This window comes from Delphinapterus leucas, chromosome 11 (assembly GCF_059928025.1).
Source record: "Delphinapterus leucas isolate spDelLeu-1000000601 "Yukka" chromosome 11, BTC_Dleu_Yukka2, whole genome shotgun sequence".
NCBI lineage: Eukaryota > Metazoa > Chordata > Mammalia > Artiodactyla > Monodontidae > Delphinapterus > Delphinapterus leucas.
In genome coordinates this window covers 41541638-41563288 of record NC_143139.1, presented here as the reverse complement: position 1 = coordinate 41563288, position 21651 = coordinate 41541638, and the positions used below count along the sequence as shown (strand labels likewise).

The following is a 21651-nucleotide window of genomic DNA, read 5'->3' as shown; positions in this document are numbered from 1 at the left end:
CCACCAGGCTCAATGCCCCCTTGTTCGCCCTCCTGGCCCCTAGCAAGACTCAGAGGCCAGTTCTTCCAGTTGCTGGTTGGAAAGAAAAGGCCTGCCTGCAGGCTCCAGCCCTTGGGCGGGGCAGGGCGGGGCAGGGCTGGAGAAATCAGCCACTCACCCCGTACCCCAATTGCCAGAGTCCTGGAAAGGAGCCACCATCCATGGAGCTTCTTTCATTTACAAGGACAGGGAGACCTAGTGGTTAAGTAGTTAGACCCATGCAGCTCAGCCACTTAGAAGTCAAGTGACCTTGGGAAAGTCATTTCCTTTCCTCTGAAATGAATTCTCCTCTTTGGTAAAAACAATAGCTATTACTTATTGGGTGCCTGCTACAAGGCAGACACCGTTGGAAACACTTTGTATACATTCATTCATGTAATCACTATTAGCAACTTTGTGAAACAGGTACAACTAATTTCCCCATTTATAGATGAAAACACTGAGGCACAGAAAGGTAAAGTGACTTGCCCAAAATTGCACAGCTAGGAAGAGCTGGAGCCAAGCTTTAAAGCCGGGTAGTCTGGTTCCGGGGTCCTCGCTCTTTACCCCTCTGCTGTGTTGCACGCTTTCCTTACAGTGTGGTACCGAGGGCTAGAAGTAACAAATACCATATGAAAGGAACTTGGTGGATGATAAATCATAATATGTGGTAGCTACTGTCATCACTATGGGGCCTAGATATCTATAGGGACCAAGATTCTCCACTGCCCCGGCCCATTCCCGACCCCTGGCCCCTCCTCAAACACCTTCTGCTTTCCCCAGGGGCCTGCCCTGTGCTCCACATCTGTCTTTGCCAAAGAGTGATTCAGAGGGAGAGGGACTCAGTCCAGCCACAGCTGGTGGGGGACTTCCCAGCAAGCTCTGCTCCTAAGCAGAGTACTGCCATCAGGCTCAACTCCGCGTGGAACAGATAGGAAACCAAGGCTCAGTGAGGAAGAGGGGCTTCTCAGAGAGCAGCGTGGAGCTGGGGTAGGGCTGAGAACAGAAGCAGATCTCCCAACCACCCCACCCCTAGCCCCGCCTTGCCAGGTGCTGGTGCTGTGACACAGGCTCACTCACGAGCTCTGGCGGGGGTGCCAGGGATGCACGCTTGGCAGTCCGCACACTGCTGGCCGTGGCAGTCATCATGCACAGGGCCCAGGACTTCCCAGCCCACCCCACATGGACCGTTCAGAACAGAACCTGAGCGAGGGCAGGTGGCTGGGGACTCCTTGGGGAACCTGCAGACTGGGGCTGGAGCACCAGGGAAGGCCCTTGATTCGGTCCTACTGCAAAGCAGAGCCCTATTTTGTTCGACTTCCATCCAGCAGGGGATGCCCTCATCCAGCCAGTTCCTAGGGGCTGTGGAGGTAGAGGTTCAGGGGTCCTGGGCCAAGGGCCCTGCTGGGTCATGAGGCTGGAAGGGCACTGAGAGCAGGGAAAGGGGCCGGACCCCGCGTGGCTACCTTGGGCCTCGGGTTAGGGTCAGGCTACGTTCATGTTTCTCGAAAGAGTGGCCTCCAGGCCTCCAGCCTCACAAACACCTGGGTGCTGGGTAAAAGTAGAGCTCCGTGAGCCCCACCCCATCAAATCCAAGTCTTCGGGGTAGAGCCTAGGAATTTGTTTTTTTTTTTTTTTAAAGATCAATTTTATTTACTTTTGGTTGCATTGGGTCTTTGTTGCTGCATGCAGGCTTTCTCTAGTTGCGGCAAGTGGGGGCTACTCTTCGTTGCAGTGCGCGGGCTTCTCATTGCAGTGGCTTCTCTTGTGGCGGAGCACAGGCTCTAGGCGCACGGGCTTCAGTAGTTGTGGCACGCGGGCTCAGTAGTTGTGGCGCACGGGCTTAGTTGCGCCGCGGCATGTGGGATCTTCCCCGACCGGGGATCAAACCCGTGTCCCCTGCGTTGGCAGGTGGATTCTTAACCACTGCGCCGCCAGGGAAGTCCCTAGGAATTTACATTTTAAGCCAGCTAAGCATCTGATGGGCTTGGGGGATGGAGAACCTACGTGCGGGTATTTGGGTACAGGTAGGGACCTCAGAACAGTTTCCTTGCCAAGGGGGTGCTAGACGCGTGGGGAGAAATATTGAAAATGGCGATGGGAAGAAAACTTATACTGAGTAATGATAGCTGCTATCCCCCTCCTGAGCTGCCTTGTACCCAGCCCTACGGTGAGCACCACACCCCCACCCTCGCAATCCCAGCAGCCAGGTGAGGTGGGGAATGCCCTCCTCCCTGCGTTACAGATGTGGAAGCCGAATCAGAGGCCATCACCCCAGGTTAGGAACTTACAGCCAAAGCCGGTGCTCCTATCCCTGGATGAATCAGTCTCCAGGCGCAGGCCCCATCCACGAGCCAGGCCTGTTTCCCAGAAGCTTTCTCCGTGTGGGAAACTAGTCTCAGTGCTTTGCGTAACAACCCCATGAAGCAGGTACGATTATTTCCACCTTTTACAAATGAGTAAACTGAGGCCAGTAAGCTCCAGTTGGTAACATCCTAGATTTATGGGTGCCACCCCTGCCTCTCATGCCATTTGGGGGATGGGTGGTATGGGGGGAGAGTGTCAGAGAGAGACAGGATCCTAGCTTCAGCTACACGTCTATTTTTTATTCAATATATTAAATATATTAATCAGAAAAGACACATACTATAAATCCAGGAAAATACACAAATATAAATGTCAGAATCTGTCACTGGTCTTCCTCCTAGAGTGAGCCTATGTACACATGGAAGGAGGGCGGGAAGAGAGAGCAAGTAGGAGGAGGCTGGTGGGGGCCCGTCCCTCCCTCCCAAACCCCACTCCCACCTCAACCTCTTCCTTCCTGTATTTACAGCAGCATTCGGCTTATTTACAGCATGGCGGTATGTGTGTTAAAAACGGTTTTATCTTACAAAAACATAAAGACCAGGGCTGGGCTGGGGGGTAAGACAAATAGTAAGGGTCACCCCTGTGAACGCATCCCCCTCCCCCAGGGCATGAACTCCCTGCCGACCTCCCAGAGCAGGTGGCGGGGAGGGGCGGCCAGTCTGCAGCTCAGGCCCAGGCTGAGGGGTGGTGCTCCAGGGGTCCGTGGGCCGTGGGCTAAAGGCACGTGGGGTGGCGTATGAGCGTGCACACAGAGTGCACGCGTGTTCCCGGGCTGGGGTCAAAAGGGCAGCGTGTCCATAAAGATCTTCTCGACGATGGGCGGAGGGGGCACCAAGTCCTCCAGCTTGAGGTAGAAGATGCGCTGCAGGCCCTGGGTGCACAGGGTCCGCAGCTCGGGCAGCTTGCCCAGCAGGCGTGACAGGCAGCTGGCGGGCTGAGGCTCGCCTGCCTCGGCCGAGACGTGCTCCTTCAGGCAGCTGGCGATGCGGTTCTGCAGCTCCTCTACCCTGCAAGGCTCCTGCAGCCCGTGCCGGTCTGCGGGGAAGGTGCAGGATTAGCTGCACAGCTGAGGAGCAGACGCCCCTCTCCCCGGCCTCTCCCAGGTCTCTGGAACGGCCGCCAGTGACCAGGCCCCACAGCCCTCTGCACTGTGCAAAAGCACAGGAGCTCGCTTCTGAGCCCCAGTAGAAGCCTAGCAAGGCAGCAACGTTCATTATCCTCATCTTCCAAGTGACACAGTGAGGCCCAGAGAGGTTAAATGACTTGCCTAAGGTCGCAAAAAGGAAATAAAACCCTACGCAGGTTTTCTGACGAGGCCAGTGTCGCTTTTGGTTTTTGGTTTTTCTCCCCCCAGACTGTGAGAAGCCCTGGGTTTGAGCAGCAGTGTTTCAGAGGCCACCTCCAGGGAAAGCAGGCCTCAAAACCCACCACACTCTCTCTGCAGCCTAGAGGCCTCAGATCTTGTCCTACAGTTTTTTGCCCTATGTAGCTTTGTGAAATTTCAGTTAAAAAAATTAAGTGAAAAAGAGGTGGGGGCAGATTCTGGTGCTTTAAAAAATAAAGAGACCCGAAAACCTCCGCATTTAATGCCAAAAACTCCATCCTGCATAATGATATTTACATAAAGTATACAACAAGCACAGCTAATCTGTGCTATTAGCAGTCGGGGTGGCAGCCACCTTTTGGGGAACTGATGACAGGAAGGGGGCACAAGGAGGGGTTCTGGTGTCCCGGTCATGTCTGTTTCTTTTTTTTTTTTTTTTTTTTGCGGTACGTGGGCCTCTCACTGCTGTGGCCTCTCCCGTTGCGGAGCACAGGCTCCGGACGCGCAGGCTCAGCGGCCATGGCTCACGGGCGCAGCCGCTCCGCGGCATGTGGGATCCTCCCGGCCCGGGGCACGATCCCGTGTCCCCTGCATCGGCAGGCGGACTCTCAACCACTGTGCCACCAGGGAAGCCCATGTCTGTTTCTTGATCTAGGTGCTGTTTATGTGCACATGCTCCATTTGTAAAAACTTCCTGTGTGCAACACGATTAAGATTTTAAAAACAAACCCAAACTTTAGGCCACACATGACACCTACACGATCAGGGTCTGTGGTCCTCTGGGATAACTCACAGGCTGGCTTGGTTTGCAGTCAGCCACAGCTGGGCCCGAAGCCTGGCTCTGCCACCTGCCAGCTGTGTTGCCCTGAGCCATGCTTACCCCTCTCTGCATCTAATCACCCTCGCTCCACAAGGTGGGGGCCCAGGAAGCGCCAGATGCCCGCCCATCCAGGGCCAGGCCCTCAGGTCCTCCCCATCTCCCCAGGTCTGTGGAACTAGCCACCCACCTGTGATAAGGACGAGCGCAGAGAGGCAGGCAAAAGCAGGGACGTCGACGACCAAGCTGTGCAGGGAGCGAGAGAAGGCCAGGATGCTGTCGATCCAGTCCCCGAAGCCACGGGCACACTGCAGCCGGTGCAGCACCAGGCCCGAGCAGAAGATGAGCTTCCCCTCAGCCGGCTTAGACCTGGTGGGCAGGGATGCAGACACCAGTCAGAGGGGCTTGAGGGCAGGGCGGCAAGGTGAGGGGGGAGCAGACAGCTGGAAGCTCACCGGTAGGCCAGGCGGAGGATGAAGAGCTCCAGGAAGGCCGACTCCAGCAGCAGGTCCTGGTCCCCGGGGGACAGCTCGGCAAAGCCGGGGATCTTCTCAGCCCACTTGCGGATAACCTCCAGGGAACCCGAAAGCAGGTCGTAGAACTGCTGCACGTCCCCGGCATCCTCCTTCCCCAAGTGGGGCAGCACCAGCTCCTGGAACTAGGAAGCGGCCTGGCGGTGAGGTCAGACCCCAGGAAAAGCCCTGCACCAAGGCCGCCACGTACGGCCATGACGCGCCCTCCCTCGGATGTCAGATCCCAGGGGTGAGAGTGGAGCTGAGATTCCGCCCACACTTGCTTGCCAACTCTCACATATTAACCCAGGGCCACAGCTGCTGGAAGGAGCACGTTTTTCTAATTGGCCACTGCCCAAAGGGGTACATTTTCCCATCTGGTCAGCCTGGAGGGGCCTCCTCTCTTTTCAATTTGTGGAACTGGGGGCTGGGGCGGGGGGCTTTTCTAATGTGCAGGAAAGCGCGGAATGTGGGGTAGGCGGGGCCTCACCTTGGAGTAGTCCAGTTTGGAAGTGCTGGGCCCCGAGTCCAGGTGTGCCCGGACCAGGGAGGTGAGGAGATTCGCAGGGGAGGCATCCGGGGGCTGCTTGGGCTTTGAAGGGAGCCGCCCCCGCCGCCCCTTCAGGCTGTCTGTGCGGACAACTGCAGAGAAATGGGCAAGGGTGAGCAAGGGAGGAAGGGACCCAGGGAAGGGCCTCTCAGCCCGAGCCGTGCACAGCAGTGCTGGGCAGCAACCCCAAGTGCAAGGACCTAGAGCCCCCGAGACCCAGGGGACGCTGCAGGGACCTCCCCCACCACAAGGCAGGCAGGTGGACCAGAGGTCGGGGAGGAAGTAGGGCCCAGGCCTGCCCTCCCCTGCGGCCCACCAGAACAAGTGTCTGGGGGACTCTGCCGGCCCCACCCCACTCAGGCCCGCCGCTGCCCCACTGGGCCTGTGCCCGCCACCCACCTTCCTTCACCATGCCCACAGCCAGGCACTTCTGGAAGCGGCAGAACTGACAGCGGTTTCGCCGTCTCTTGTCCACAGGGCAGTCCTTGTTAGCCAGGCAGATGTACTTGGCATTTTTCTGCACTGTGCGCTGGGCGGGGGGGGGGGGGGCAACACGGAACACGCTGTCAGAGCGTGGGGATGGGGGGAGCCCAGGGGAGGGAAGCGACCAGATCCTACTGCCATCGCAGACAAAAGCGCTCTCTGTTCACAGCTATTTTTCTAACATTTGGGTGGCAGGGGAGGGAGAGATGGATGGGTGGGGGAAGGAAGAGAAAAGTCTTGGGGACACTGGGGGAGGGTTCGGCCTCGCCCTCAGGACACAAGATTAGGGGCTCGGGGCTCCCCAGCAGCTGGTACTTCTTAACGTGCCTGCGTCCGCCTGCCCCTTCCCTGGGGCAGACACGAGAGGGCTGAGGAGGGGCTGGGGGTGGGGACGGGAAGCGAAGCAGGCACCCAGCACTGGGACAAACACACAGCCTGTTCCCAAGTCCGCCCCCAGCCCTCAAGCACCAAGCCCTCTTCTCAGATCCTTTCATCTTGCGCCAGGAACACGAGCGCCTGGGGCCCCCCTTCCCACCAGGACCTTGAGTGGGGGGAGGCCAGGCAGAGGAAAGCTAGAGGCTGGCCACTGAACTTCCCCTCGTGGGTACCCCTGCAGCCCGCACCCTCTGCCCAGCTCTCACCCCTCCCTCCATAACTCTACAGCCCCAGTCCCAGCATGAAAAGGTCCCAGCTCCCTGCTCCCAGGACAGTAGCCTACCTGGCAGGCCTGCCCTCTGCTTAAAGAGCAGAACTTGTTGGGAGGAGAACCCAAGGCAAGCCACCACAGACCCCGCTGGGGTGAGAGAGCAGCCTGTCCCACCTCTCATAAAAAGCTACCCCCCGGGCAGCCCAGTACCTTGAAGAAGCCCTTGCAGCCCTCGCAGGTGCGGACACCATAATGCTGGCAAGAGGCGTTGTCCCCACACACAGCACAGCGGCCCTCGCTTCCACCCGGAGCCCCACTCCGGGCCTTGGCTGAGGTCACGGGCGCGTCCACCATCCCCAAGCCATCAAGGTGTGAGGAAGCGGGCACCAGGCCTGGGAACGCTGTTGGCATGGAATAGCTCTCTCCCTCCCCCAGCTGGTGGGCAGCCTGCGAGGGGAACAGCTTCAGGGGGCTTTGGGCCAGGCTGGGACTGGGGCCGGTGGGAGGGCTGAAGGAAAAGAAGGTCAGCTGCTGGGGGTGCCCAGAAGCCTTGGGCAGCTGCTCTGTCCATGCCCGCATGCCTTCATAAGTCTGGCTGGGCGAGAAGGGGCCGAAGGAGCCGTCCCAGGGAGAGAGCTGTGGCGGCTGGAAGCTGGGCGTGGACGGTGATGGGGCTGAGCAGGGGCTGCCATAGTAGTCGGAGCCGCTGGAGGACAGGGTCTCGTCGAGAGGGCCGCTCAAGGTGCCGGGGTAGCAGCCGAACACCTGGAAGTCCTCGAACTTGAACGAAGCGGAGGCAGGGGAGGTGGCTGACGATGAAGATGTGGAGGAGGCCGAGGAGGAGGCCGAGGAGCACGGCTGGGCTGTTCCCGGCAGCTGGTACAGGAAGGTGTCAAACTCCCCCGTGTAGCCGTCCATGAAGGTGCTGAAGCTGGGCAAGGCAGTGGGGACAGTGGGGGCCGCCTCAGGGCTGGCCAGGTCCATGGTGGGCTTGCTGAGCTCAGGGGTCAGGGGGTCACGGGGTCCTGGGCTTGATGCTGGTGTCCCATACTGGGCTTGGATACAGGGCATCTCTGGAGAAGGAAGAGCAAAGGGTGGGGAGGGGGGGAGTCAGTGAGAGAAGCCTGAGGCCTGACCTCTAAGTATAGGCCCCTGAGTTGCCAGGTGGCAGGAGTCCCAGCCAGACATGGGACACGAGGCGTTAGGGCCACAGCCCACCACAGAACCCAGGAATCCTGGCCCCCGGCCAGAGCACCGTCTCGACCTCCGTGTCACAAAGCCCCTGGGCAATGGCCCAGCAAGAGTGGGCTCAAGTCGGAAGGCCAGCCACACCCCAGGCAGCCTGGGAACCCTAGGGAAGGCATCCAGCCAGCATTTCTCTGCTGGAACAGGGGAAAGCTGTGTTCCTCCAGCCCCCTGCCCCTCCCTTACTGGGTAAGGCATGGGTGGGGGCTGGGAGAAGGGTGGGTGGGAGAGGCAGCCAGGCAAGGCCTGAGCCCAGTCCCAGGAGTAGATATGTTGTTCCTCCAACCTGGCACTTCTGGGAATATTCCCAGGCATGGCCCAGCCTCTCCCAAACCCCCTCTCCTCCTCCCCACACAGTGCCAGTGCCTGGGCTGAAGGACATCCTGCAAATGGAAGAGGAGCTGGGAGTGAAGGCCCAGCTGCCTACAAAAGCAGCGTAAGCAGCAGTGAGCCTGTGCCCCTCCACCCCCACCCCCACCCCCACCCGTCCCCACCCTACGTACTGAGCAAAGGCTGCAGATCCCACGCGCACCCCAGTCCTGCCATCTGGGGACAGGCACCCACTCTACACTGCCTGGGATGCTCCCAGAAGCAAAGAGAAAGGGAGCCCGGCCTTCCTACCCAGTCCCCAGCTCCCCAAGGGATCAGGTAACCCGGCTCCAGACCTTTAAAGGCCGGATGCTGGAAGGGGGAGCGTGAGGGAGAAAGCAGCCCCTGGACTTCCAGGAGAGGTCCTGAAGAGGAATTCCTCTGCTACCCCCAAAGCGTCTCCCCCTGTTGTTTTTATGAGAACACTCAAGAGTCCAGGAGACTGGAAATGGCTGTGCAGGGAAGAGGAGGAGCCTGCTGGTGAGTGTCGGAAGCCCGGGTCCCTCCGCTAAAGAGTTCTGTGCCCTGAAGAAACCAGGAGCTCAGGCAAAGGTGGTTACACCCTGCCCCAAACCTGAGGAGCCTGAAGGAGCAGACAGAGCATCATTTGGGGGGGAACCTTAAGTTCGCAGGCAAGTCAAAAACTAACGCAGGGGAGGCTCCGGGACAGTTCCCCATCCCGCCTCCTGGCTTGGGGGTCTCCGTGACCCTGGCCTCATCAGTGAGGGAGGGAGGCTGGGTAAGAAAGCAAGCTGAAGCAAAGCGTGCCATAGTCAAGGGGGACAGCAGGAGGGGGCCAAGGCTGGCATCACCTCCTGGCCAAGAGCCCAGGGAGTCCTCTGGTTCTAGCCTTTCTCCCACCTCCTTGGGCCCTGGACAGGGCAGCTCCACCCCTGACCTGACACTCCCACAACCAACCCAGACAACAGAGCCCCCAGAAACTCTGGCCCCACCCACCCAGTGGCACCCGTCCAGAGGCACTGAGCACCTGCAAGAGGTAAGGGTGGCCACGTCTGCCTGCACTACGACAGCCTGGGCAGGGATGGGTTTGGGTGGAGGAAAAGAGGCAGCAGCTACACAGGGTTGGGCTGGGCGTTCCAGCCTTATTCAAATCCCGTTTCTCCACGTGGACGTCCCACATCCGGATCAATCCCCACCAAACTACCCCCACTCCTGCCTTCATGCAGGTACTTAATGACACAAGATATGGACCTACATCTAGCCTTTGGCGGAAGCACAGGGAGAAGGAAGAGGCGGGGTTGAAGGAGGGAGCAAGGAGAATCCAGCTTCAGGCGGGTCCTGGCAACACTGTGGTTTGCACCTGTTGTGCTAAACAAGCCTCAGGCTGCACCCTACCTGTATGATCCAACATAGACTAAGGCGGGAGTGGGGCAGGGGTGGTATCCTCTAGGTGGTACCACACCAGAGAATGCAACATTAACAACTGCCTACCAAGGATCCCGAAGGATGACGCTTTCCACCACTCTCCCTCCCTCTCTCCCTCTCTCTTTCTCTCTCTCACACACACAGACAGACGCAGATCCAAGCTACAGTAAAAACAATCTTCCCTACGCTTCCAGAGACCCTGCTCCTGCCGGTGAGAAGACTCCTATATTCCAACACACAGCAGCACCCCCGGCACAATTCAGCCAATGCTGACCTCAACAATCTAGACCTCTCCTAGATAATCCAGGGAGAAACTTCCAGCTGAGGGTCACCACAAACTAAGCCACAGCCTCTAAAGTGTTAAGAAAACAACTAACAACTAAGGGCTGGGGTGCGAGCTGACAAGCTGGGAAGGAGACCCTTTTGGAAATTCAATCCTGGTAGGAGTCAGATACATCCCAGCAGCCCAAGCTCTGTGCACCTTCTCCCCCACGCACACTATACTGAGACCCCAACCAGCAACTAAGTCCCAGGCGCCCGGTGCCCACTAAAGGACCCTGGGAGACTGAACTCTAGCCAGTCTCCTACTGAACAGGTCCCCACTGCTGGCGCCAACCTAACCCTCTGTGGCTTCCACCTTGCACAGACATGCCCCCCCCGCCCCCGCCACACACATACATACACACACACACACACACACACACACACAGCACTCAGTAAACTCCAGTCCGATCTGAGTCCTCATCCCGTTCCAACCGCTAACCCCCAACGCCAGAACTGCATCCTACTCCCGCCCTCCTTCATGCTGACCCTAAAACACCCTTTCTGCCCGCGCGAACACCCATCTCCTTCATGCAGCAAGCCCCCCAACACAAAACAGAGCTCTGTGGAGATGCACGCTTCCCGGGGGTCACCTACCCGGTTGGCTCCTGCTCCCCGTGCCCAGGACCGGCGCCCCAAGTCGCAGCCCGGTCCCGCGTGCGCTCCCGCGGTCCTGCACACTCCCCCAACTTTCGCAGCCTCCACCACTGGGACTCCCGGCCGCGCCGGACCCTGCTCTTAAGCGCTCCGTGACGCACGGGGAGGGGCGGGGGCGCCACTGACGCACGCGGCCGGGCGAGCTTTGGCCATACAAGGGCGCGGGGGGCGGCGCGGTTCCGGCGGGAGGCGGCCAGGGGTAGGCACGGGGACGGGGAGCCCGAGGGGGCGGGGCGAGAGGGGGGGCCTGGAATGTCTGCGCGCGTGACGCACGCGGGGTTCCATTGACGCAGGGAGCGCGGATCGTTTGATCTATAAATAGTCCCCTCTCGCCCTCTGCGCCAGCTAAAAATAGCAGCTCGCGGATTCGCGAGGCTCCTCCGGCAGGACCCAGCACCGGCCCGGGGCCCCTGGAGCCGAAATAAGCAGCCCGAGGGCCAGAGCCCGAGAAAAGGGTGCTCTAGCGCCGTGGCTGCGGGGCTTCCCCGGACGAGGAGCTCCTCAGCCTCCGGAGGCTCCCGGGAGCCACGAACGCGCCCGGCTCCGCTTTTGCACCCTCCCCAGCCCTTCCAGCGGGCCCGGGGAAGGCCTAGGGCTGGGGTGGGCAACTCAGGGACTCACCCCGGAGAACCTGCGCCCCCCACCTCAGCCCAAGGCGCTGCCACTGCACTTGACCCTTCTTCCCCAGCGGGGTCTCGGGCTATCACACACACACACACACACACACACACACACACACACACACTTATTCCCTCCCCCCAATTTCTCATGCAAAGTACCTTCCGGAGGGCAGGGATTCGCCAAGCCCAAGACAGGCCAACTGGCTGTGCTTCCCAGCTGAAGTTGATTTCTCACCACTACCCTCCCCAGTCCCTGACAGGGTGAAAGCACTCTAGTTGGGAAATTACAGAATTTCAGAACCGGGTGGAGCCTGAGAAATCTTTTCGAATCTGTGCCGACTCTTCCCCATTTTATAAATAAACAGGCTCAGAAAAATAATGGCACTTGCTCAAGATCACAGAGCAAGGTGGTGGCACACTGGGGTGGAACCTGACTACATGTCTAGGGGATCCCTTCACACCCTCCGCTGTCCATGATCGAGGAGTTCCCACCTGCAGCCTTCCCGGGAGCCCTCGCCTGCTAGGTGGGAGAGAAAGGAAGAAAAGGCTAATGCTTAGAAGAAGAGAGCCCCTCCCCACACCCCTCCCCCTCTCCCCTCTCCACACTGAGCTTGCGCCCACGGACCCCACTCTGGCCTCCCCTGGTCACCCAACAGCACTTTCCTCTACTCTTGAGGCACTTCCTGCTCCTCACTTCCACTGTCACCTCCGTCTCAGGTTTCCCACACCCTGCTCTCCAGCCCCCACTTCTGTCCACTCAAAGGTCCCACCAGCACCTCAAACGTCACCCGTTCCAGACAGAGCCTGCCGTCTCTGCACTCCCTGCCTGCCACCCATCTCTGCTCCTGATGCCCCACATGCTACTTTTCACTTTTTCCTGAAATTCTATTTTGGAACTTCTCTTGGATCCTCTCCGTTCCTAATTGCCAGCCAGAGCCCACGCCTCACTGGTGCCTGAAGGCAGCAGACCAGCTGATTGAGGCCAGCGACCTCCCCTTCTCCCTTCTCCTTGCCCACGTCCATTAAGAAACTGCCCCTTCACCAGCCTGCCTCCTCTTTCCGAACCCTACTGTCCACCACGGATGGAGCGGTCTTCGTGTAACACCAGCATCATTCGGTGATCCGGTCAGAACCTAGCATAGCTCCCCCATTGCAGCCCGCAGTCTCAACATGGACCAGTCTTCAGAGAGCTCTGGCCTTTGCTGAGACATCTTCTAAAGACGCGTCAACGGCCACCTGCGTGAAGATGAAGTGTGGGTAGGATGATGTTTAGCCAAAGTTTTGTTTTTCTCCATCTTGGGCTTTCGCACAAGATATTACTTGGATAAAAAGGATGCCACAGCTTAAAACTGGTTTGAAACCACGAATATAATTCATGTCTTCCCATTTTGCAGATTAGGGCCCAAGGGCTCCCAGGAGAGCTGCACCTCGCTCAGAGGCACAAACAAGTCCGGGCTGGTGAAACTAACCCAGCTGGGTCACGGGCTGGTTTCCCCACCTAGCCCCCCGCAACCCAGCCCAGCAGGACCTTCCTCAGAAAATAAAAACAGAAAATAAAAACAATTCTAATATGTTAGCAAAAGACCAGGCCACCGTTCTTCCCTCCAAAACTCATCAGCAAAAGAAAACGAGAGGCAAGAAAAGCTAGATTAGCTGCAGCCTTAATGGCTCTTTGAAAGCTGACCCAGCCTTGAGCCCTAGCACCCCCTTTTTTCCCCACCACTTTCCATCTGTAAAGAGCAACACAGACCATCCCCTACCTTTCCCATGGGGAGGCCCACCCAGGAGCCCCAGGGAACTCAAGTGTGGTGAGGAGCTGTCCAGGTCCCCAGTCTAAATCTCCACGTCTCAGCATCCAGCCTCCAGATTTGTGCCTGCAGCCCAGGCCCCATCTCCGTGGGAGACTGCAGGTTTGGAGGTTGCAGTCTTGCTGCCCCAAAGGCAGAGGGTGGAAGAGACAACAGCGGCTGCCACTTGGCCATGCTTGTGGAGGTGGGGGACGCTGGGGGCTTGGGACACGCCACACTCTGAAAATAAGTAAGTAAGGAGAAAAAGGCAGTCCCTCTGTAGGAACACACCCGGGGAGCACCTAGCCTAAGACAGAGAGGGGAGATGCGAGAGGGGCTTGGGGACCTCAGGCTTCATCCCTGCTGGCCAGATGCCCTCCAGGGAGGGTGGCCTGGGGCTCTGAGGTGGAATCTGGCCAAGGTGGAACCCTTGAAAAGGCACAACTGATGCAGACTTTGGGAGACCTGGAGCATAAGCTGGTCGAAGACTGGACTCCAAGGGACCCCACTAAGCCCAACCTTTAGGAGCAAGGTCAGAGTGAACAGCTCGTTGTGGGGTAGGTAAGGGTTGGAAAGAGACAGGTAATGATGGCAGAGGTATCCGAAACTAGAGGTGAGGACCAGAAGGTAAAGCAGGGCCATGATAACACAGGAAGGGCAGGGAAAGATGCTGTGCTGGAGACGAGACAGCTGCCCAAGGTCAGGCTCGCACAGCACAGCCCGCCGATCTACCCTCACCACCCCCAGGATCCCCGCTGCCCCAATATAAAGACCTTGGGCTAAACCTTCCCACCACCCACTGGGCACACTGCTCCTCTTCCTTCTATTCTAACCCTACTCATCCTCTAAGACTTCAGCTCATAACATCCTCCTGGACCAGCCTAACTCTTAATAATAAGTACCTTCTCACTGGAGGGTCTGGGGGCAGGGGGAGTGAGGAATACCAATGAAGGGTCAGACCCTCGGCTTAGGGCACTTCACGTGGATTCTTCCACTTAACCCTCTCCCTAACCGTCTACGTTTGGAATCACCACCTACATTTTATAAATGAGGAGGAGGCTTAGGGGCCAGGAATCAGACTCCCTGAACTCCCAGTTCTGTGCTAGACCACTGCCCTCAACTCTGAACTCCAGAGCTCTGGCTTCTGGCCCCACGAGCCTTGATTCTTACAAGTGCACCACAGAGCTGGTACGCACAAGGCCTATAAGCTGGAAACGGCAGCGCCTACGAGGGCGTCTCTGGGGGGGGCTGGAAGCGTCCCAGCTCCTAGTCTGAACGGTGGTCACCTGGGTGTGCTCAGTATGGAAGAGTAATCACGCTCTATGCTCTGAAGATTTCACGTCTGTGATTTATGCTTTTCTGTATGTATGTTATACTTTCAGAAAGAGAAACAGTGGCTGTTTCTCATTACGTTATTTGTTCTATCGACACATACTCAAGAGCACAGCTACGGTTAGGAGAGGCTGCAGCATCTGACATCAGAAAGGGGTCCTCTCGCAGTATGTTTTCTCAACCACTCAGCTCGGGCCTGGCCCCTGCTAGTCAAATCTTGTGGGGCTCGGGGACTCTCGTGCTCAGGCCATCCCTCCCCCGACAACCAGTGTGTGAACGGGAGGGCAAGGCCCTGTCTCTCCCACCTTGGCAGGAGGCCCCTTCATGCATCCTCAACAGTAAGTAGCCCAGGGCAGGCCGCAAATGGGCAGCCAAAGTACACCATCGTCCCCCAGCCAAGACGGTGGGTAAATAGGAGACGGAGGAAGTGGAACTGCACAGCCCCTTTCCCACGCTGCCCCGCCCACCTCAGGCTGGCCCCTGCCCCTGCTGAGCAAAGGGCAGGAACTTGCCCTACTTTCGCCAAGATCATCCTCACCCGTGGGCCTCCACACCCTTCCCACAGGGTAGGCAGAGGGAGTGAGCTTTGCCTCCTCCCCCCCCACCCCCCACCCCAGCTTCCCCACCTTAGCCCCAGGACCTATCACCAGGCCTGACCCAGCCACTTCCTCTTCCTGCCCTGGCAGCAGGCAGGGGGATTTGTGCGCTGGGCAGGGAAGCTCTGCCTACTGCCCCAGGGGGCTTCCACGGACAGCTCTGGGAACTGGGGATGTAGGGGCAGGCCCAGGTCTGATCTTCTGGCCCTTGTCCAGCCCCTGCCACGACCACACGTGTTGTCACCTCCCAGGAAAACAGGCTCCCAAGGACATGGGCAGGTCAGCCGCCGCCCTCCACTTCTCACCCCAGCCCCAGCAGAGGCAAAAGATAAAGGAACTCTCAGAGGCATCTTTGACCTGGAGCCAGCAAGCCTGGTGTGTGACCCGGGGCCAGTCCCTTGCCCTCTTCGGGACCGTTTCCTCATCTGCCCAATGCTGACAACATGACTAGTCCCGGTGCTGTTAGAATTCAAGTCACTAACGGAAGGGGGAGGCTCACAGTGAAATGGGAGCACTGTCTGGGGGCTGGGGCTCTAGGGACCCGCAGCAGGATCCTGAGGCAGGCACAGAAAGGAGACACCAGCGCCGTCAGCTCGACTGGGGAGCCAGCACCCTCCTTCTTCAAGACCCAGAGATAAATAGTACCCCCATCCCCACCTCTCCCTCTCCAGGGCTGCGTGAAAGGAAATGAGAGTATGCCCAGAGATGTGGCTCCACCCAGCACCAGGAAAATTCCGGACTGTATGCAGCAAGTGCCCAACTGATACTCTGAAGAGAGCTGGTTACTTGAGCAGGTCAGACCTCTCTCCACAGAGGTCATTTCCAGTCCAGTGATTTCTCAACCCCCAGCCCGCTATCAGGCCAGAAGGAATCCACGTACAACATAAAGCAACAAGATCAGACTTCAGGAAGAACATCCAGACAGAGCTGGAAAACACAGACAAGATCATGGAGGTCCTCTGGGAAGAGTCGACCCACGCCTCATTTGTAGCCTCCTCAAATCTCCTTCCATTGGCTTCCCTGGTGGCGCAGCGGTTAAGAATCGCCTGCCAATGCAGGGGACACGGGTTCGAGCCCTGCTCCGGGAAGATCCCACATGCTGCGGAGCAACTAAGCCCGTGCGCCACAACTACTGAGCCTGTGCTCGAGAGCCTGTAAGCCACAACTACTGAAGCCCGTGCGTCTAGAGCCCGCAACAAGAGAAGCCACGGCAATGAGAAGCCCGTGCACCGCAACCAAAAGTAGCCCCCACTCGCCACAACTAGAGAAAAGCCCGTGCGCAGCAACGGAGACCCAACACAGCCAAAAAAAAAAAAAAATCTCCTTCCATGCCCCTCAGTCTGCTCAGCTCCTGGCCAGCTCTTCTCTCCCCCACCCTAGGGGGGTCTCCCACCACCTCGCACAACATCAACAACCCACCAAATTCCCCTGTGCCTGCCCAAGGTCTCCACCCAGCCTCCCTGGGCGAAATTTCAAATTCCAAAATAAAAACCCTCTGATAACGAGGCCCAGCCGGAAAGACTGATGCATTTTCCTATTGTTAAAGTATTTTTAGTCACAGGCTCTGGATTCGTTTAAAGACTCACGTTCAGAAAGGGAAAATTTTTTTTTTCAAGAACCAAGAAGGAGAGCACACAGCCTCCCACGTAAGGAGCTCCGCTTATTGCATGCCGGCCCGAGCCCCTGGCCCGGCTCCTGGGGAGCGTGCTTGTGGCAAGCCGGTTGGCGGACTTGCCAAGCCTAGCTCCAGTCCAGCTTCTCAGGCACCAAACCAGGCGGGAAGCCAGGCAAGTAGGGCAGGGCAGGGGCCAAGGGCGGGCTCAGGGACGTCAATCCACAAGTTCAGACCCCAAGTCCCAACCAGCTGGGGGGCCAGGGACCCTACTCAAGGACAAGTGCTGAGGTACCTGACTGACACCCAGCTCACTCCAGCATCCCCTCCCCAGCCTGAGCAGACCAGTGTTGTCCAGGCCGGGTCAACAGGACAGGAGGACGGAAGACCCTGTTGCAAATCTCTGAGGAAGGAGACAGGCGGCATCACCTATTTCCTCGTCGCCTGGTTCTCAACCACAAGGGGGTCCAAGTCCAACTCCCATCATCCAAGTGCCATCAGGCCTTTACTCTCATCCCTCGGGAGGGTGGGCCACCCCTGCTTCCTCCTCCGCCCCTCCCCCTCTGGAGGCCAAAGAAACCACAGTGAGGACGGTCACAATGGAAAAAGATGCACACAGCCCAGCCCCTGTGCCTCGGTTTCCCCATTCCTAAGACTCACCAGCTTCCTCCACACGATCTGCTTTGATTCTCTGAGGGCCTGGACAACTGCACCAAGGGAGAATCCCGGGATTGGTTGGGGACTCTTCCCGGTGGCCTCAGGAAGCCCTGCGGGAAGAGACGTGACCGCCCAGTCAGCCCGTCCGAGGCTGTGCACCGGCTGAGTGGACTCAGGACATGGAGCGGCCTCCAAGCCAGCATGTCCTCCTCTGTTTATATAGCTGAAACCAGAGCTGGCCTCTGGGGGCAGGGGGAGCTGCCTCAGGGCCCTCTTGGCTGAGGCCTGACTTTGGCCCAGGTCAGCAAGAGCCTAAAATAGTCAGCTGACGGGAGCCCTGGCATGAGCGTGACCCTGGGCCCATGCCCGGGCCTGGCAGACAGGTGCCCACGTCACAGGACCAGCAGCTCTAGCACTCATGGAGCCCCCACTGGCAGCACCCACGGTGGCCTTGGCAGCACCTCTGGCATGGGAATTCCACCCAATCACCACCCTCACCCAGACAACGGACTGACCGCAAGGAATTCTGGCCCAGGAGCCACTGGGTACCCAAAGGGAAGGCTAGGCACTCAGCAGGCCGCGTCTGACCTGAGGGCAGAGGTGGGGGCTGAGCGGAGGGAAAGACACCCGGCCGCTGCTGTCATCTTCATTCACGTGCTTCCCGAGTCCAGATGTCCAGCTGACCAGGGACACCTGCCTCTTCCACTCACAGTAATTCCTCTCCCTGCCCCAGCCCGAGGCCGGTGGCACAGTGCCTGCTGCCAGCAAGAGGCCAGGTGCATACCCAGCGCAGCCCCCGGAACAGGAGGCCCTGCTTCCCAGGGCTTTCCCTCCTTCCCTCCAGGCTTGGAGGGCTGGGCAGCCCATCCTCCCCATCCCAGCCACCTCTCTGGGACTCTCTGCACCTCGAACACCAACTCCACAAGAGGCAACAGAGTTTGGGGGTCCAGGGTGGGATACTGAGCCAGCTCCTGCTTCATCTGGGGATCTCTCAAGGCCCAAAGGGGGTGTTGCTCAGAGATGACCCTCGTTTCTGGGCAAGGAAGAAGGGAATAAGATGGTCCCTGTCCAGGGCGCCAAGCTGAACTCCAGCTCTCTCAGGTAAACACGGTGACCAGGACTATGTACCCTTGACCCCGCCCCAGTACCTCAAGTCCCCAAGGAAAGGCCTGGTGGAAATCCCATTCCCACACTCCACCCCTCACCCACAGATCAGCTTGTGTCTTCTCTGGAGGCATCTTCAGGCAAGGAAGGTGTGTCCTCCGCCAGCTGACCAGGCCACTGGGCTTGCCCAGAATCCAGAAGACCTGGATTCTGAGCTTGGGTCTACACGTCCTCAATGTAGGACCTTGAAAAGTGCCTTGTCCCCTCTCTAACTCAGTTTCTTCATCCATAAGGAGAGGAGGGGAGCTAGACGGCCACGGATTTCTCTGGCCATGGCCACAAGTCTGAGACTTTCCCTCTCAGGGATGTTGGATGAATAGTGAAGGGTCTGTCCCTGCCCTTGGTCAGCAAGATCCTCCCCATTCATAGAGCCACCCCCCCATACCAGACCCCACAGGACCTACAGGCCCACCACAGAAGGGGGCAGTCATCACCCTTTCAGGGAGGCAAGGGGTGGTCCAAGTTTCCCTTCATGCACTCCCCTGGTACAGTGTCTACACCCTAGGAACAAGGCAGCTTCCCATCCCCCAGGTCTGCCCCGCTATACTCCCAGCCTGGCCTTGAGCTACACAACCCCACCCCATCAGCTTCCCGGAACGAGGCACATGCTGCCCTGGGAGCAGCTGTCATCCCCGACAACCCCATGACACCCAGGCCCAGAGCCCCCCAGTCTGTCCTGCTAAGAAAGTCAGGCTTCCCCCCTTCCCTGCCCCCACGTTACCCCCACCACTGAAGAAATCAGATCTCCCCATGCTGAGCAGCACCTCGCCCACCACCTCTGCAGTGCTTCCCCCTCCATCCCCCAAACCACATCCGCTTCAGGCAGCTCCACACCCACCTCAGCCCCCCAGCCACCTGCTCAAGGGCCCCGGGGGCGTACAAGGGGCAACAGCAGGGCACTCACCACTCTGGATGGACCAACAGTCCTCGAACAACACTCGACCATCCCTCGGGCCTTCGGGGCCTGGCAGAAGGCGCCGACACCAGGGAGGGGCTGGGGCTGGCCTCTGTCCACAGTGGAGGCCTGCAGAGGGAGAGTCCACGCGAGAGAGGAGAAACCAGCTAGCGGGACCATTCCCCGGAGACAGCACAGCCAGAAAACAGGAGTGGGAACAGAAGCAGGACCCGGGCCATGAAGGGGGACAAGGCAGCCCAAGGACCTCCGTGAGCTGGGCGTCAGAGGCTGGGGGCCCACACCGCAAGCAAACAGCACTTGGGAACGTGGGGTGTGGCCAGGAGCTGCCGACAGTGTCTGGGGCATCTCAGGGCCCTGGAGACACAGCTCCTCAGCCTCACGCCCCACTCCTGGGGGGAGGCGGGTACCTCAATCCAGCTTTCATCTCCCTGATGTGCACAAAAGGGCTTGTTGTAGGCGGAGAAAAGGGAGCTATTGTGAGGACAGAGCAGAATACCCCTCTCTCCTTTAAGGGGCTCCAACTTGGCCCCCAAAGCTTCAGAGGCTGCAGAGCAAGGGCTCCATGCCCCCATCTCTAGGCAGCCCAGCCTTCTAATCTGAGCCATGCGGACTCTCAGGAAATCCTCTCTGAAGGGATTCCAGTCACAAAACTGGAAGGTCCAGCTTGGGGTAGAGTGGTTAAGAGCATGGATGCTGCATCCCTATTGCCTGGGTTCAGATCCCGGCTCCATCACTTGTAACCTGAGGCAAGTTACATAACTTCTCTGTTACTCATCTGTGAAAATGAGAATCTGTGGGACCTCCCTGGTGGCGCAGTGGTTAAGAATCCGCCTGCTAATGCAGGGGACACGGGTTCAAGCCCTGGTCCGGGAAGATCCCACATGCCGTGAAGCAACTAAGCCCGTGCGCCACAGCTACTGAGGCTGCGCTCCAGAACCTGCGAGCCACAACTACTGAGCCCACACATGCTGCAACTACTGAACCCACATGCTGCAACTACTGAAGTCCGCATGTAGATCCCGTGCTCTGCTACAAGAGAAGCTACCACAATGAGCAGGCCGTGCACCGCAACAAAGAGTAGCCCCCGCTCGCTGCGACCAGAGAAAGCCTGCATGCAGCAACGAAGACCCAATGCAGCCAAAAAATAAATAATAAATAAATAAATAAGTCTAAAAAAAAAGAAGAGAATCTGTAATTGACATCTCTAAAATTAACAACCATACGGTTACCAGCGGGCTTAAAATGAGCTCATATGTGTAAAGGACTTAAAACAGTGCTGGATACACACAGGTGCTATCATTATTAGGAGAAATTGAATGATGACACATAAAAGCTAACCCCAGACCCTGGTTCCTATTCCAAGCCACTTCTGGGCACCTGGCCTCTACTTCCAGAGCCACCTGTGTGTGCCACCCCTCCAGCCTCTTCAAGCTCTCCCCCCAACCCTGCTGGTGCCAAAGCCTTCAGCCAGGGCAACTCAGACCCCACTCCTCTCCTTCCCTTTTCCTACCCTTACTCAGCCCTCTCCTCTCTTGACTGGGCCCCAAGGTGAGGGCAGGACCAGACAAGGCGTGATCTTCCCTGGTTATCAGGATGCCCTTCAGGCCGATGAGATCTGGGAAAAGAGAAGTAGATGCTTCCACGGTGGCAGGTAGAGGGAGTGAGGAGGAGGGGTCCCAGAGGGTAGGTGATGGACTCCTTCACCCTCCTAACCTCTGTCCCAGGGTCCACAGGCTTAGGGGAGTTCCTCTAGCCCATGGTACCCAGATTCTCCTTTTACAGAGCTATTAGCACCCCGATATCCCTGTGGGTATAATGGGGAGCAGGGCATGAAGAAGGGGAAGGCGGTCTGGATCATCTGGAGGGAGTCCAACCCCACACAGAAGGCAAAACCAGGCTGCAAACCTGGCCCAGCCCACAGCCTACACCTGCTTCCCAGAATGACCCTGTCATCTTCCCGTACCCCAGAAACGGTCTGCGGTCATGCCCTAGCCTCCCCCCATCCCCGACCCCACCAACCTTCCCTTTTCTCCCTTCCAGCCCACAGCTGAGGACAAAGGGTAGGGAGGGCCAAACACCTCTTACCACAGTCAGGCCCAACCTGAGTGCCCAGGAAGACCCTATATCTGAGAACAGGGGTCAGAGTCGGGGATCCAGTTGGTGCCCAGAAAGTGATTCACAACATCTTAGAGCAGGCATCTGATCCCATCTCCTGCCCTCCATCAAAATCCCATCCTCAACAGTCATTCCACAAGCATTTACTGAGGGCCTA

The 21651-nt window shown here is 58.3% G+C and overlaps 1 protein-coding gene across 4 annotated transcripts; it reads right to left on the bottom strand.

The window, feature by feature from the left end:
* Positions 1–2603: 2603 nt before the first annotated feature.
* Positions 2604–21069, bottom strand: NR4A1 (nuclear receptor subfamily 4 group A member 1). Of its 4 annotated transcripts, none has more exons than XM_022572109.3 (8): positions 20890–21069; positions 19368–19487; positions 6928–7790; positions 5988–6117; positions 5529–5680; positions 4982–5184; positions 4717–4895; positions 2604–3420 (listed from the first exon to the last, which is right to left on the bottom strand). In XM_022572109.3, exons 3-8 carry the CDS (start codon positions 7786–7788, stop codon positions 3164–3166), a joined length of 1782 nt encoding a protein of 593 aa, XP_022427817.1. In that variant the 5' UTR covers positions 7789–7790; positions 19368–19487; positions 20890–21069; the 3' UTR covers positions 2604–3163. The 4 variants fall into 4 exon arrangements, with proteins under 4 accessions (XP_022427817.1, XP_022427820.1, XP_022427822.1 ...); XM_022572112.2 differs by lacking the exon at positions 20890–21069 and adding an exon at positions 17303–17409 and having other exon boundaries at positions 19368–19481; XM_022572114.2 differs by lacking the exons at positions 19368–19487; positions 20890–21069 and adding an exon at positions 11475–11702.
* Between the last annotated feature and the right edge of the window lie 582 nt (positions 21070–21651).

What these genes read in the sequence shown, in the direction of transcription:
- NR4A1 (XM_022572109.3), bottom strand. Translation starts at nt 7,788, where the DNA reads ATGCCCTGTATCCAAGCCCAGTATGGGACACCAGCATCAAGCCCAGGA. An exon ending in ATCCTCCGCCTGGCCTACCG is followed by an intron (nt 4,896 to 4,981) that starts GTGAGCTTCCAG and finishes CCTGCCCACCAG; the next exon opens with GTCTAAGCCGGCTGAGGGGA. An exon ending in TGCGCTCGTCCTTATCACAG is followed by an intron (nt 3,421 to 4,716) that starts GTGGGTGGCTAG and finishes CCTTCCCCGCAG; the next exon opens with ACCGGCACGGGCTGCAGGAG.